Source organism: Sus scrofa, chromosome 2, assembly GCF_000003025.6.
Source record: "Sus scrofa isolate TJ Tabasco breed Duroc chromosome 2, Sscrofa11.1, whole genome shotgun sequence".
Lineage (NCBI taxonomy): Eukaryota > Metazoa > Chordata > Mammalia > Artiodactyla > Suidae > Sus > Sus scrofa.
In genome coordinates this window covers 60,397,567-60,410,500 of record NC_010444.4, presented here as the reverse complement: position 1 = coordinate 60,410,500, position 12,934 = coordinate 60,397,567, and the positions used below count along the sequence as shown (strand labels likewise).

The 12,934-nt window shown below is 50.2% G+C and overlaps 1 protein-coding gene across 2 annotated transcripts; it reads left to right on the top strand.

The window, feature by feature from the left end:
• On the top strand, window positions 2,759–12,331 carry BABAM1 (BRISC and BRCA1 A complex member 1). 2 transcript variants are annotated; one of them, XM_021083571.1, is made up of 9 exons: window positions 2,759–3,008; window positions 3,885–4,229; window positions 6,317–6,375; window positions 6,993–7,113; window positions 7,196–7,274; window positions 8,400–8,424; window positions 10,409–10,538; window positions 10,988–11,074; window positions 11,829–12,331. In XM_021083571.1, the coding sequence occupies exons 2-9, from the start codon at window positions 3,936–3,938 to the stop codon at window positions 12,030–12,032; spliced, it is 999 nt and encodes a 332-aa protein (XP_020939230.1). In that variant the 5' UTR covers window positions 2,759–3,008; window positions 3,885–3,935; the 3' UTR covers window positions 12,033–12,331. The 2 variants fall into 2 exon arrangements, with proteins under 2 accessions (XP_020939230.1, XP_020939231.1); XM_021083572.1 differs by having other exon boundaries at window positions 2,873–3,008; window positions 3,923–4,229.

Below are 12,934 nucleotides of genomic sequence, written 5' to 3'. Positions count from 1 at the left end.
TGCATTATAGCAGCAACCCAAGCAGCTTGCAGTGACAATACCCAATCCTTAACCTGCTGTGCCACAAGAGACCACCTTGCTTTGTGTGTGTGTGTGTGTGTGTGTGTGTGTGTGTGTGTGTGTGTGTGTATTTCACTTAGTATGATCATCTCTGGGTCCATCCATGTTGCTGCAAATGACATTATTTCATTCTTTTATGGCTGAGTAGTATTCCATTGTGTGTGTGGGTGTGTGTATGTGTGTGTACTGGTATATATACATTTACCAGTGTTATGAGAGTTTTTTCCTTTTTCCCTTCTTTCTTTCTTTTTTTCTTTTTTGGCCGCCCTGCAGTATATGGAGTTCCTGAGCCAGGGATCATATCCGAGCCCCAGTTTCGACCTATACAGCAGCTGTGGCAACGCCAAATCCATTGTGCCAGCCATGGATCAAACCTGCCTCCTGGCACTGCAGAGATGTTGCTGATCCTGTTGCACTACAGAGAGAAGTCCTCACTTGAGTTTTGTTTGTTTGTTTGTTTGTTTGTCTTTTTGCCATTTCTTGGCCCGCTCCCACGGTATATGGAGGTTCCCAGGCTAGGAGTCCAATCGGAGCTGTAGCCACCGGCCTTTGCCAGAGCCACAGCAACTCAGGATGTGAGCCACTTCTGCGACCTACACCACAGCTCATGGCAATGCCAGATCCTTAACCCACTGAGCAAGGCCAGGGATCAAACCTGAAACCTCATGGTTCCTAGTCAGATTCGTTAAACACTGAGCCATGACGGGAACTGCCTCATGGGAGTTTTAACAAGCAATTTGCACATGGTCAGGCACCATCAGGGAAATGAATGGTTAGACATCCTCCTTGTTTCCTACTGACTCTTTATCCATCTCATCTCTGCTTCCTCTGCCAGCTGCTATTTCTCCTCTATAAATGTTGGATTCCTCAGAGCCCAGCTGGACCCTATATCCTGCTCATTTTTCCTGCATGTACCTCTAAAGGCCACCTCCTTGTCTCGTCTCCATCCACAATCACAGCCCAAGCCTCTCCTCCCCAATCTGGATGCCAGCCAGCTCCCTCCCTGGGCTTCCCGGCTACCCCTCCACTCCCTTCCCCACCCAGACTCCAGAGACAGAGATACCACTGTTCTCTTCCCCTGCTCATACACCCTCCACGGCTCCCCATTGCCCTTGGGAAACATTTCAAGCTCTTCAGCCTGGCATTCAAGGTCTTTAAAAACAATATGCTTTCTGCTAGCACCAGTATGTACTCCATGCTGCAGCCACAATGACCTCCTCTGTGAAGGAGGTCAATTCTCTCACACTCAATTCTCTCACACTCTGGAGACATTGGCCGTGCCATAACCGCTACCTGAATCACCCCTTCCTTCCTTCTGCCTTTGGTTTAAACTGTGCAGAGCCTAGGGCAGCATGAATGTTCTTGAATCTCCCACCGACAGACCCTAGGAGGCTGAGTCTTCCTGCTTCTGTGTCCCCAGAGACACAAGGAGAGAAGTTGAAATTCTCTGATATTAGGGGTGTGTACCCAGGGGCAATGAAATTCTCTCTCTAACCCTCTGCTCTGGCCATATTAACCTGTGAGAGGCTCCAGCCCTCCAAGGCTCCTCAAAGTCTCCAGACCTTTGCCCAGGCAGTTCTTTCTGCCGAGAATGACCTCCCTCTTCTTGTTTTTTTTTCCAACAAATTCTCCATTTTCAAAGCAGTGATAGCCCCTCTGGGCTACCACTGAACCAGAGCCTGGCTGATTTGGGTAGGCTTTTACAAATAAAGAAACTGAGGCTCAGCTTTAAAGTGGTTATGGTGGAGTTCCTGTGTGGCTCAGTGGTAACAAACCCCAGTGGTATTCAAGAGGGTGCGGGTTCGATTTCTGGACTAGCTCAGTGGTTAAGGATTTGGCATTGCGATGAGCTGTGGTGTAGGTTGCAGATGCGGCTCAGATGTCAAGTTGCTGTGGCTGTGGTTAGGCTGGCAGCTGCAGCTCGCATTAGACCCGCAGCCTGGGAACTTCCATATGCTGTAGGTGCTGCTCTAAAAAGCAAAATAAAATAAAATAGTTATGGGGCTGAAGAGTAAATTCCGCATGAAGAAGGAAGAGTAGTTTGAAATAGTTCTGGCTTAGTGTTGTTGGTTTTTTGTTTTTTGTTTTTGTTTTTGGTCTTTTTGCCATTTCTTGAGCCGTTCCCGCGGCATATGGAGGTTCCCAGGCTAGGGGTGGAATCGGAGCTGTAGCCTACGCCAGAGCCACAGCAACGCGGTATCCGAGCCGCGTCTGCAACCTACACCACAGCTCACGGCAACGCCGGATCGTTAACCCACTGACCAAGGGCAGGGATCGAACCTGCAACCTCATGGTTCCTAGTCAGATTCGTTAACCACTGTGCCACGAGGGGAACTCCTGGCTTAGTGTTTTTTAATTTCTGCAGATGTATGTAAAATAAGGAGAATTAAATAATTGGGCGGGGCCTTGGGATCTAGACCACGCCTACCTCCGCGGCAAAAAAAAAAAAATCCCTCACTGAGGTGCGGTCAACTTCATCAATCACCAACCAGCCCGCCCCTTCTGAACTCTGCCCAACTGTTCCACTCCATTTAATTACGCTGCCAGCTCGGACTCCTCCATTTTTCGAACCCAATCCCACTAAAAGTCCTACTCCCCTCTGCCTCGTTCCAGCCTATCAGGGTAGAAGCATTGACCAGCGCAGTGGGAATCAGTCAGAAACATGAAAAGTTCCTCCTCATCTCTCTTTAGCCAATCACTTTCCAGATCCCTCTCCACTCGGCTCCACTCCAGTTTATCGCAATCCAAACCCCACCGCCTAGCACAGTCCCAGCCTATCAGCATCCAAGACTCTCCGGCTTCATCCCATTCACATCTCCGCGCGGCTTGAGGCCTGATGAACTACATTTCCCAGGAGATGTGGCGGCCGCGCCATACCACTTCCGGCTGCTAAAGATGGCGGCTTCCTAGCGAGTCGACAGCCGGGTTGGAAGGAGGTTCAGGCTACGGTGAGAAGTTGGGTGGTGAATGCTTGTGGGATTCGTCTCCAGAGGCCTAACGTCCCTAGCCGCAAAAGTTTTAGCCCCTCGCCTGCCTTGAGGCTTCCGCCTTCCGTTCTGGTTTCTCCTGCAGTCTAGCCTTCATCCCTCTTGCTGCAGCTAAGCTTTGTTTTCCTTAGAGATTGTGGGGGCTGCAAGGCGCTCAGAGATCATCCCCAGCAGCCCGCACCCATTGCGCAGTTAGGCAGCCCGCTCCACTGGCCTCCTGTTTTTCCTCAGAGGAAATTGTAGCACACAGATCTGTTCCCCTCCCTAGGCAGCCAGCGCCCAGTAGGGAGAACCCTAGAAGTTATTATTCCTTTCTTCACCAGGACATTTTCAGTTTCAGGTAACAAAAAAACCAACTCAATCTGGCTTAAGCAAGAAAAAGAATTTAGTTATAGATGGATCTAGGTGCTCAGAAGTCTATTTGTTGTTTACTGGGTGAGCATCTCTTCAGGCTCTCTTTCCCATCTTAGAAGCTTCTACCAGCTCTCTACTTGTAACCTCCCATCTCTGCAACTCTGATGAGTTCCCCTTTTCTAACAGCACTTTTGCAAGTTTCAGAGCGACCCCTCACTGGCCTACATTGGGTCATATCCCCATCTCTGAGCCATTCACAGTGGTCAGGTGTGCTCACTGGACAAAATAGGGAGGGGTTGGGTTAGCCCTACAGGAAAAAATAGACTGTTACCTTGAGTCAGAGTGGATGCTGCACTAAGTGTAAAAGGTGTCCATCCCATAGATGGGGAAACTAAGACCCTGGGAGGAGTGACTCTTACTGTCAGTAGGCAACTCATGCCTTGTTCTCCTGCCCAGTAACTAAATGCTTTTAAAACCCTTCAGGGAAGAATCCTGGCTTCTCCCATCCCTACTCCATCTAGCCACTCAGGAGCCATGGAGGTGGTGGAGCCCAGCAGTCCCACTGAGGAGGAGGAGGAGGAGGAAGAGGAAGAGGAGCAGTCTGCTGAGCCCAGGCCCCGCACTCGCTCCAACCCTGAGGGGGCTGAGGACCGGGCACTGGGGGCCCAGGCCAGTGTGGGCAGCCGCAGTGAGGGTGAAGGTGAAGCAGCCAGTGCTGATGATGGGACCCTCAACCCCCCAGGAGCCGGCCCCAAGCCCTGGCAGGTGCCTCCACCAACCCCGGAGGTCCAGGTACGGACGCCAAGGGTCAACTGTCCAGAGAAAGTGGTAAGTGAGGGGCTTGGCTTGTGGCTTTGGGGTGTTAGGGAACCTTGAGTTAAATGTTGTCTTTCTGGATTCACTCTAGAACACAGTCCCTTTGTATTAGTCTCCTAAGTTTCCTACAACAAGTTATCACACTGGGGGAGCTTAAAGCAACAGAAATTTATTGTCTCACAGTTCTGGAGGCCAGAAGTCTGAAATCAAGGTGTCACATCCCCTCTGGAGGCTCTAGGGGAGGAGCCTTCCTTGCCTCTTCCAGCTGCTGGTGGCTCTAATTGTGCCTTGGCTTGTGGTTGCATCATTGCAATCTGTCTTCACACAGCCTTCCCGTCTGTGTCTCTGAGTCTTCTTTGTTATAAGGACATGTGTTGTTAGATCAGAATGATTTTTTTTTTTTTTTGGCCTCATCCATGGCATATGGGAGTTCCTGGGCCAGAGATTGATTCTGAGTGGCAGGTGTGACCTACACTGCAGCTGGGGCAACGCTGGATCCTTAAACCCACTGCGCCAGGCTGGGGATCTAACCAGTGCCTCCATAGCAACCTGAGCTGCTGCAGTTGGATTCTTAACCACTGCAGCACATGGAAGTTCCCAGGCTAGGGTCAAATTGGAGCTGCAACTGCTGGCCTATGCCACAACCATGGCAACACCAGATCTGAGCTGTGTCTGTGACCTGTGCCACAGCTTGTGGCAATGCCAGAGCCCCAACTCACCGAGCGAGGCCAGGGCTCAAACCTCCATCCTTCTGGACACCATGTCAGGTTCTTAACACCCTGAGAGGAGTTCCCGTCGTGGCACAGTGGTTAACGAATCCGACTAGGAACCATGAGGTTGCGGGTTCGGTCCCTGCCCTTGCTCAGTGGTTTAACGATCCGGCTTTGCCGTGAGCTGTGGTGTAGGTCGCAGACGCGGCTCGGATCCTGCGTTGCTGTGGCTCTGGCGTAGGCTGGTGGCTATGGCTCCGATTAGACCCCTAGCCTGGGAATCTCCACATGCTGTGGAAGCAGCCCAATAAATAGCAAAAAAATAATAATAATAAAATAAATAAATAAATTAATTAATTAATTAATTAACACCCTGAGCCACAATGGGAACTCCAGAATGATTAAAAAAATTTTTTTTTATTATACTTGATTTACAATGTTCTGTCAACTTCTGCTGTACAACAAAATGACCAGGTTATACATATATATACATATACATATATATGTGTGTGTGTATATTCTTTTTCTCACATTAACCTCCATCATGTTCCCTCACAAGTGATTAGATGTAGTTCCCTGTGCTACATAGCAGGATCTCATTGCTTATTCACTCCAAATGCAATAGTTTGCGTCTACTAGCCCCAAACTCCCAGTCCAGCCCACTCCCTCCCCCCCGCCCTTGGCGACCACAAGTCTGTTCTCTATGTCCATGAGTTTGTTTCTTTTCTGTAGGTAGGCTCATTCATGCCATATATTAGATTCCAGATGTAAGTGGTATAATGTGATATCTGTCTTTGTCTTTCTGACTTCACTTAGTATGAGCAGAATGATTTTTTTAAATCGAAGTGTAGTTGATGTACAGTATTGTGTTAGGTTCAGGTGTATAACAAAGTGATTCAGTCAGATTTTTTTTTCAGATTCTTTTCCATTACAGGTTATTGCAAGATATTGAGTATAGTTCCCTGTGCTGTACAGTAGGTCCTTATTGGTTATCGCTTTTACATACAGTAGTGTATATATGTTAACCCCAAAACTCCTAATTTATCCCTGCCCCCCAGACCAGAAAGATCATACTTCAAGATCTTTACCTGAATTGCATCGGCAAAGACCCTCATTCCAAATAAATTCATGTCCTGAGGTTCTAGGTGGACATATCTTTTGGAGGGACACAAATTACCCACTATTCCCTTGTTTCCGTGTTAAATGTTCTCTGGTTGCTTTATTCACTCATCAACCTGGACTCCTAGTCCAGTGCTCTTTTCCCTGAGCTGCCTGCTTCCAAAGTGGATGTCATCAAACAGCCTTTTCAGTTGGGGCTGCTTGGAGAGGCCCAGCAGAATGTCGTGGGGGCCAGTTGCCAGCCCTCATCTCCCTCCAACTTTGTTGCAGATCATCTGCCTGGACCTGTCGGAGGAAATGTCGTTGCCAAAGCTGGAGTCATTCAATGGGTGAGAGGGATATGGGGGTGAGGGTGGGGTACTTGAATGTGCAGCTATGGCTGGGAGGGGCCAGGCCCAAAAAACCCGGGGCTGTCTTTCTGAGACCCACACCCATGTGGCCTGGTCTAGGGCCTGGCTTTATTGGAGAGTAAGCAAAGCTAACTGGTAAGGATACAGCTGCAGCCCATTGGAGCTCTGTTCCATGCACTGGAGAGCTGTCACGCACTTTCCATGTCAGAGCAATGACTGGGAAACTCCAAGAAGCAGAGTGACTTGCCCAGGGTCTCACAGCAAATGGACAGAGCCTGGCTTGATCCCAAAGCCCTTGTCCTGAGTAGCTGGGTCGGGCAACAGGGTCTGGATGGGGCCTGTAGAGCCCTGGGAGATGCTGGGAATGAGCCCACTTTCCCCTCCATGGCCCTCCTGAAGGCCCATGGCTGAGCAGAGGTGGAATGATTCCCAAGGAGCAGACATGAGACCCTGGCTGGTCAGAGGGACCCATTAGGAGAGGGCAAGAGCTGGAGAGGGTCAGCTGGGCTGGCCTTGTGGCTGGGCTCTGCCACCTGCCCTGTTGCATGACCTGGGCCTTAACCCCTGTCCCTCTCTCATTCTCTGGCCCTCTCCAGCTCCAAAACCAATGCCCTCAACGTCTCCCAGAAAATGATTGAAATGTTTGTGCGGACAAAACACAAGATCGACAAGAGCCATGAATTCGCATTGGTCGTGGTGAATGACGACACCGCCTGGGTGAGGCTGGGCATGGGGCCAGGTGCCCTGGGGTCTCCTGGGGCTGCGGGAGGACCTCACTGAGTCCCATCCTTCCCTGCAGCTGTCCGGCCTGACCTCTGACCCCCGTGAACTCTGCAGCTGCCTCTATGACCTGGAGACGGCCTCCTGCTCCACCTTCAGTATCCTTTCCATGCGGGGGTCCCTGGGGAGCGGCCTGGCTGGGACCAGCTCGGTCCAGATCCCAGCTCTGCCACATCGGGCATGGGCCAGCCATCCCCTCTGAGCCTCAGTTTCTTCATCTGTAAAATGGGAGCCATCCTTAGGATGGCTGTGAAGACAGAGTTTGTATACAGAAGCACAAATAGCTGATACAGACTCGATATCAAAAGTGCACCCACATGAGGAGCACTTCAAAGGCCAAGCGCACCATCAGTGCTCAGTACGTGGCCATTTGAGACGGAAAAGTCACAGTCATTGCTACAGCCCCTTTGACCTGGGCACGGCACATTTTATTTTATTTTGCTTTTTAGGGCTGCACTTGTGGCATATGGAAATTCCAAGGCTAGGGGTTGAATCAGAGCTCCAGCCTCCAACCCACACCACAGCTCATGGCAACACTGGATTTCCAACCCACTGAGTGAGGCCAGGAATTGAACCCCCATCCTCATAGATACTAGTTGGATTCATTTCCGCTGTGCCACAGTGGAAACTCCTAGCACATTTTATGTTAAATTGAACATTCAAGGCTGGAATTCCATCGTGGCTCAGCAGGTTAAGAACTGGACTAGTATCTATAAGGATGTGGCCTTAACTCTGTAGGTTAAGGATCCAGCATTGCCCTGGCTATTGAATTGGCAGCTTCAATTCAACCCCTAGTCTGGGAACTTCCATATGCCACGGATGTGGCCCTTAAAAGGAAAAACAAAAAAACATTCAAGGCTCACTGCAGCCCACAATTTAGATATAGTATGAATCCTGTGAGTTACAGAGAGGGAGGAGGGACACAGGGAAACCCATGGCTCTTTGATTGTGAGGAGACTAGCCCCAGCCCTGAGGGAGAGGGGGGCCTTTGAATCACTAAAGGCCTTCAGGGCATCTCATGCCAGCCCCCTAGTTCATGATCTATGCTGAGGGAAATCATGCTCAGTGGTAAAGAGACTGGGACAAGAGGACCATAGCGTGTCTCCTGGCAACAGTTTCAGAAGCACCTGCGCTCTCTTGGCATGAGGAGGAGGGAAGCCACTCGCCCATGTCCACCTGTGTGCTGCTTTGCCATTGAGTCTTCTCCTTAGCATTCCCCCCAGATCTGGAAGGTCTCTTCAGCCTCATGTAAGTCCCCCATGGGGACATTGTTGTTCACCTTTGAAGAGAAGAAATGGGCCGGAAATAGACCTTTAGGGAGGCCTGAAATCTTCCTTTCTCACTCTCTGTCCCTGGAACAATTGCTCACTTACCTGTCTGGAAGCATTTTTGCAAAAGAGGCTCTTCCTGGTATCAGGGCCTCTGTGTTATTCTGTGACAGCCCAGTGGTCCTCCACTGCTTTGTTTAACTTGGGGGTAGCCAACTTTTTCTTTAACGGGCCAGATAGTAAATATTTTTGTCTTGGTGCATCACCCGGTCTCTGTTGAGGCAGCTAGACTGCTATTGAAATCAGAAAGCAGCCTTAGACCATAGGTATGCAGGTGGGTGGGGCTGTGTGCCAGTAAAACTTTATTTACAGGCACAGATTTGAAATTCACATCATTTCTACATAATGTAAAATATTATTATTATTATTTTGCTTTTTAGGGCCGCGCCTGCAGCGAATGGAAGTTCCCAGGCTAGGGGTTGAATTGGAGCTGTAGCTTCTAGCTCTGCAACAACCACGGCAACGCCAGATCCTTAACCCACTGAGCGAGGCCAGGGATGGAACTTGCATTTCATGGATACTAGTTGGATTTGATGCTGCTGAGCCACAATGGGAACTCCCTTTATTTTTCCCTTTTTTTCTTTTTTTTTTTTGCACCGGGGGCATGTGGAAGTTCCCAGGTCACCAGGTCAGGGATCATACCTGTACCATAGCAGCAATCTAGGTTGCTGGAGTGATAACACCAGATCCTTAACCTGCTGCACCAAAGGGGAGTTCCCTAAATATTCTCCTTTTGATTTTCTTCTTTCCAAACTGTTTACAAATGAAAAAAAAAAAACAAAAAAACAAAACAAAAAAAAAACTATTCTTAGTTTGTGGGCCCAAGTATTCCAAGCCCTGTTTTTGTCATCCCCCTGATGGTGGCCACAGAGCTTGTTTTGCCTTTTCCACCATGACTGAACTGGTACAACCATCTCAGCAAATTTTGCAAGTGAGTCTATGAGATAAATTCCCAGTGGAGGACACTCTGGAACACTGTGGTGTGTGTTTTTAATTTCACTAGACTTTGCCAAAGCACTTTCCCAGGAAATTGACCCTGTTTACCTCTGCCAGCACTGGGGTTGATCATATTGCTAAAAGTTCTTGTCTGATAAGTGGGAGGCGGCCACATCTTCTTTTGCTGTGCTTTTCTTTTCATTTCATTTATTTTCATACCATTCCGTATTCCCTCAGCAATTTGTCCTTTTGTCCCATTTAACTATTTTTCTAGGGGGATGTTGGCTTTTTTCTTGTTGATCAGATTTGCTTTTTGCATATTAAGGACATTAGCCCACTGTCTGCCTCTGCCTTGTACCCTCTGCTCAATGTGAGAGCCAGCTCTGGGTGAGTGGGAATCTGTTCCCTGCTTGAGAGTCTCCTGGCTTGGTAGGGCAGGTCCAACTCAACACAGTGATTGGGGACACTCATGGTGCTGAGGGTGGACTGTCAGGCTCTCGCTTTGGGGCCAGCAGTGGCTCTGATGGAGCAAGAGAGATCAGGCAAAAAGGCAAAGCTGGGAAGGCTCAGAGGCAACTGGGAGGGGTCAGGTGACACTTCACATACCCAGTGAGGAGCTGGGTTCTCCATGGGTGACAAGAGGGGGTGAGCTAGGAGTTCCCGTTGTGGCTCAGCGGTAATGAACCCAGCTAGTATCCATGAGGATGTGGGTTCAGTACCTGGCCTCTCTCAGTGGGTTAAGGATCCTGCATTGCCACAAGCTGTGGTGTAGGTCGCAGACTCGACTTGGATTTGGCATGGCTGTGGCTGTGGTGTAGGCTGTGGTGTAGCTCCAATTTGATCCCTACCCTGGGAACTTCCAAATGCCACAGGTGGCCCTAAGAAGCAAAAATAAAAAATAAAAAAGTGGGGTGGGCCACCAGGGCGTGCTCTGATTTGTCCCTCTCCCCAATCCCCCTGCTGTGCAGCCAGCAGAAGACGGAGCTGCCAGTCACAGAGAACGTGCAGACGATTCCACCACCATACGTGGTCCGCACCATCCTCGTCTATAGCCGTCCACCCTGCCAGCCCCAGTTCTCTCTGACGGAGCCCATGAAGGTGAGTGAGGCCTGGGAGAGGGATGCCTACAGCCAGCAAGATGGTTAGGCAGGAGTTCCCGTTGTGGCGCAGTGGAATCCGACTAGGAACCATGATGTTTTGGGTTCGATCCCTGGCCTTGCTCAGTGAGTTAGGGATCCGGCATTGCCGTGAGCTGTGGTGTAGGTTGCAGATGCAGCTCAGAGCCTGCATTGCTATGGCTGTGTCATAGGCCAGCAGCTGTAGTTCCTATTCAACCCCTAGCCTGGGAATCTCCATATGCCTTGGGGGTGGCCCTAAATAGCAAAAAGAAAAAGAAAAGATGGTTAGACACTAGGAGGGACTTTCTGACTACAGGAGCTGGGGTGCCTAGAGTCACATTCCCAGAGCCTAAGGCAGAAGCTGGGGAATTATGGTCATGAGAGAATGGGGTGACCGGAGTCCCAAAAGCTGGCTTTCTTCCCCTGCAGAAAATGTTCCAGTGCCCGTATTTCTTCTTCGATGTTGTCTACATCCACAATGGCGCCGAAGAGAAGGAGGAGGAGATGAGCTGGAAGGTGAGAAGTTGCTCTGTGTGTGGGTGGCAGATGGAGGTGTCTATGGCGTGTCTCAGAACCCACTTGCCCTGGTTGGGGGGTGGGGATGTGGATACACCTCCATTTTGCAGCCCTGGCCTTGCCTGATCATGGCCATTCAACAACCATTTTCGACATGTCTGCAGCGAGCCAGTGGGGCTGTTGGGACAGTGGCCCAGGAGTACATGGGTCCCTGTCCACCTCATCCCCCAGCATCCCCTGCTTCTCTCTTCCTGCCTTTGCCTTCTCTGTGCCCTCTGCCTGGAGCACCCTCCCCTCCCTGCCTCGCCAGGCTCAGCTGGGCCTTGACATCCCAGCCCTGAACTCATTGTAGCATCTTAAGTTGGCCACTGGTCTCTCTGAGCCTCCGTTTACCCAACTGTGAGCAGGGGGTGTTGGGGGTCTTGAGCCCAGCTCCTGCTTATACTTCACTATCCAAACCAGAAGTCCCTACACTGCCTTCCCTGCTCCTCCAGGCAGATCACCATGGGGGCTGGGGGTCATCGTATCTGACTGGGTCTCTCCAGACCAGGGGCATCAGTACTGGGACCTCTTGGGGTCCCTAGCACTGGGTGGGTGGCCAAGAATGTTTGCTGAATGTGGGAATGTTTTCTTCTCGGCAAACTCTTGTTTACCCTTCAGAACCTCTCCCTGAGGCCCCTCCTGGGAGGTCCTCAGGACAGGGAGGGGGCTGTTAGGGGAACTTCTATCTGAACAGCCATTCCTTGGCCCACAGGACATGTTTGCCTTCATGGGCAGCCTGGATACCAAGGGTACCAGCTATAAGTATGAGGTGGCGCTGGCTGGGCCAGCCCTTGAGCTGCACAACTGTATGGCCAAACTGCTGGCTCACCCACTGCAGCGGCCTTGCCAAAGCCATGCCTCCTACAGCCTGCTGGAGGAAGATGATGAAGCTACTGAAGTTGAGGCCACTGTCTGAACCATCCCCGTACAGCCAACCATCTTGTACAATGAAGCCCTGGCCTAGGACTCTGGTTCTTAAACTAGGCTATGGATGACCACCAGATGGGGTTTCCAGGAGGTACCCAAGGCACCTGAGGAGCCCTGAAGGATACCCAGGATTCCAGGAAACATCCCAGGGACTCTAGGCACCCCTTCCTCATGTTTCTCAGCCCACATCCCACCCCCAATTCTTCAGTTGTAATTTTTATTGTTCCCTCTGTGAGTTTTGACATCAAAATAAAAATCTCAGAATCTCTAACCCAGGTCCACAACAAACAATTTGTGTTAACTGGAATCTTTTTGGTTGCAAGTGATAGAAAACCCACCCACTGAACAGAAAGGAGAATGGCTTGGTTCTTGTGGATAAGAAACCAAGGTGCAGGGAGTTCCTGTTGTGGCTCAGCAGGTTAAGAACTTGACATAGTGTCTATGAGGATGCAGGTTGGATTGACTCAGATTGGCCTCACTCAGTGGGTTAAGGATCTGGTGTTGCCACAAGCTTTGGCGTAGGTCACAAATGTGATTGGATCTGATGTTGCTGTGGCTGTGGTGCAGGCCTCAGCTGTAGCTCCAGTTCAGCCCCTAGCCCAGGAACTTCCATATGCCAAAGGTGCAGCCGTAAAAAGAAAAAAAAATTTTGTTTTAATTAAAAAAACAAACAAGCAAAAGGAGTTCCCATTGTGGTGCAGCGGAAACGAATCCAACTAGGAACCATGACGTTTTGGGTTTGATCCCTGCCCTCGTGCAGTGGGTTAAGGATCCGGTGTTGCTGTAAGTTGTGGTGTAGGTCGCAGATGAGGCTCAGATCCCATGTTGCTGTGGCTGTGGTGTGCGCTGGCAGCTGTAGCTCTGATTCAACCCTTAGCCTGGGAATCTCTG

Bases quoted from the DNA above. Each gene is read 5' to 3' on its own strand.
- BABAM1 (XM_021083571.1), top strand. From the start codon at position 3,936: ATGGAGGTGGTGGAGCCCAGCAGTCCCACTGAGGAGGAGGAGGAGGAG. The intron at 7,275-8,399 runs GTATCCTTTCCA...CATTCCCCCCAG, and splicing joins GGCCTCCTGCTCCACCTTCA to ATCTGGAAGGTCTCTTCAGC. The intron at 11,075-11,828 runs GTGAGAAGTTGC...CTTGGCCCACAG, and splicing joins AGGAGGAGATGAGCTGGAAG to GACATGTTTGCCTTCATGGG.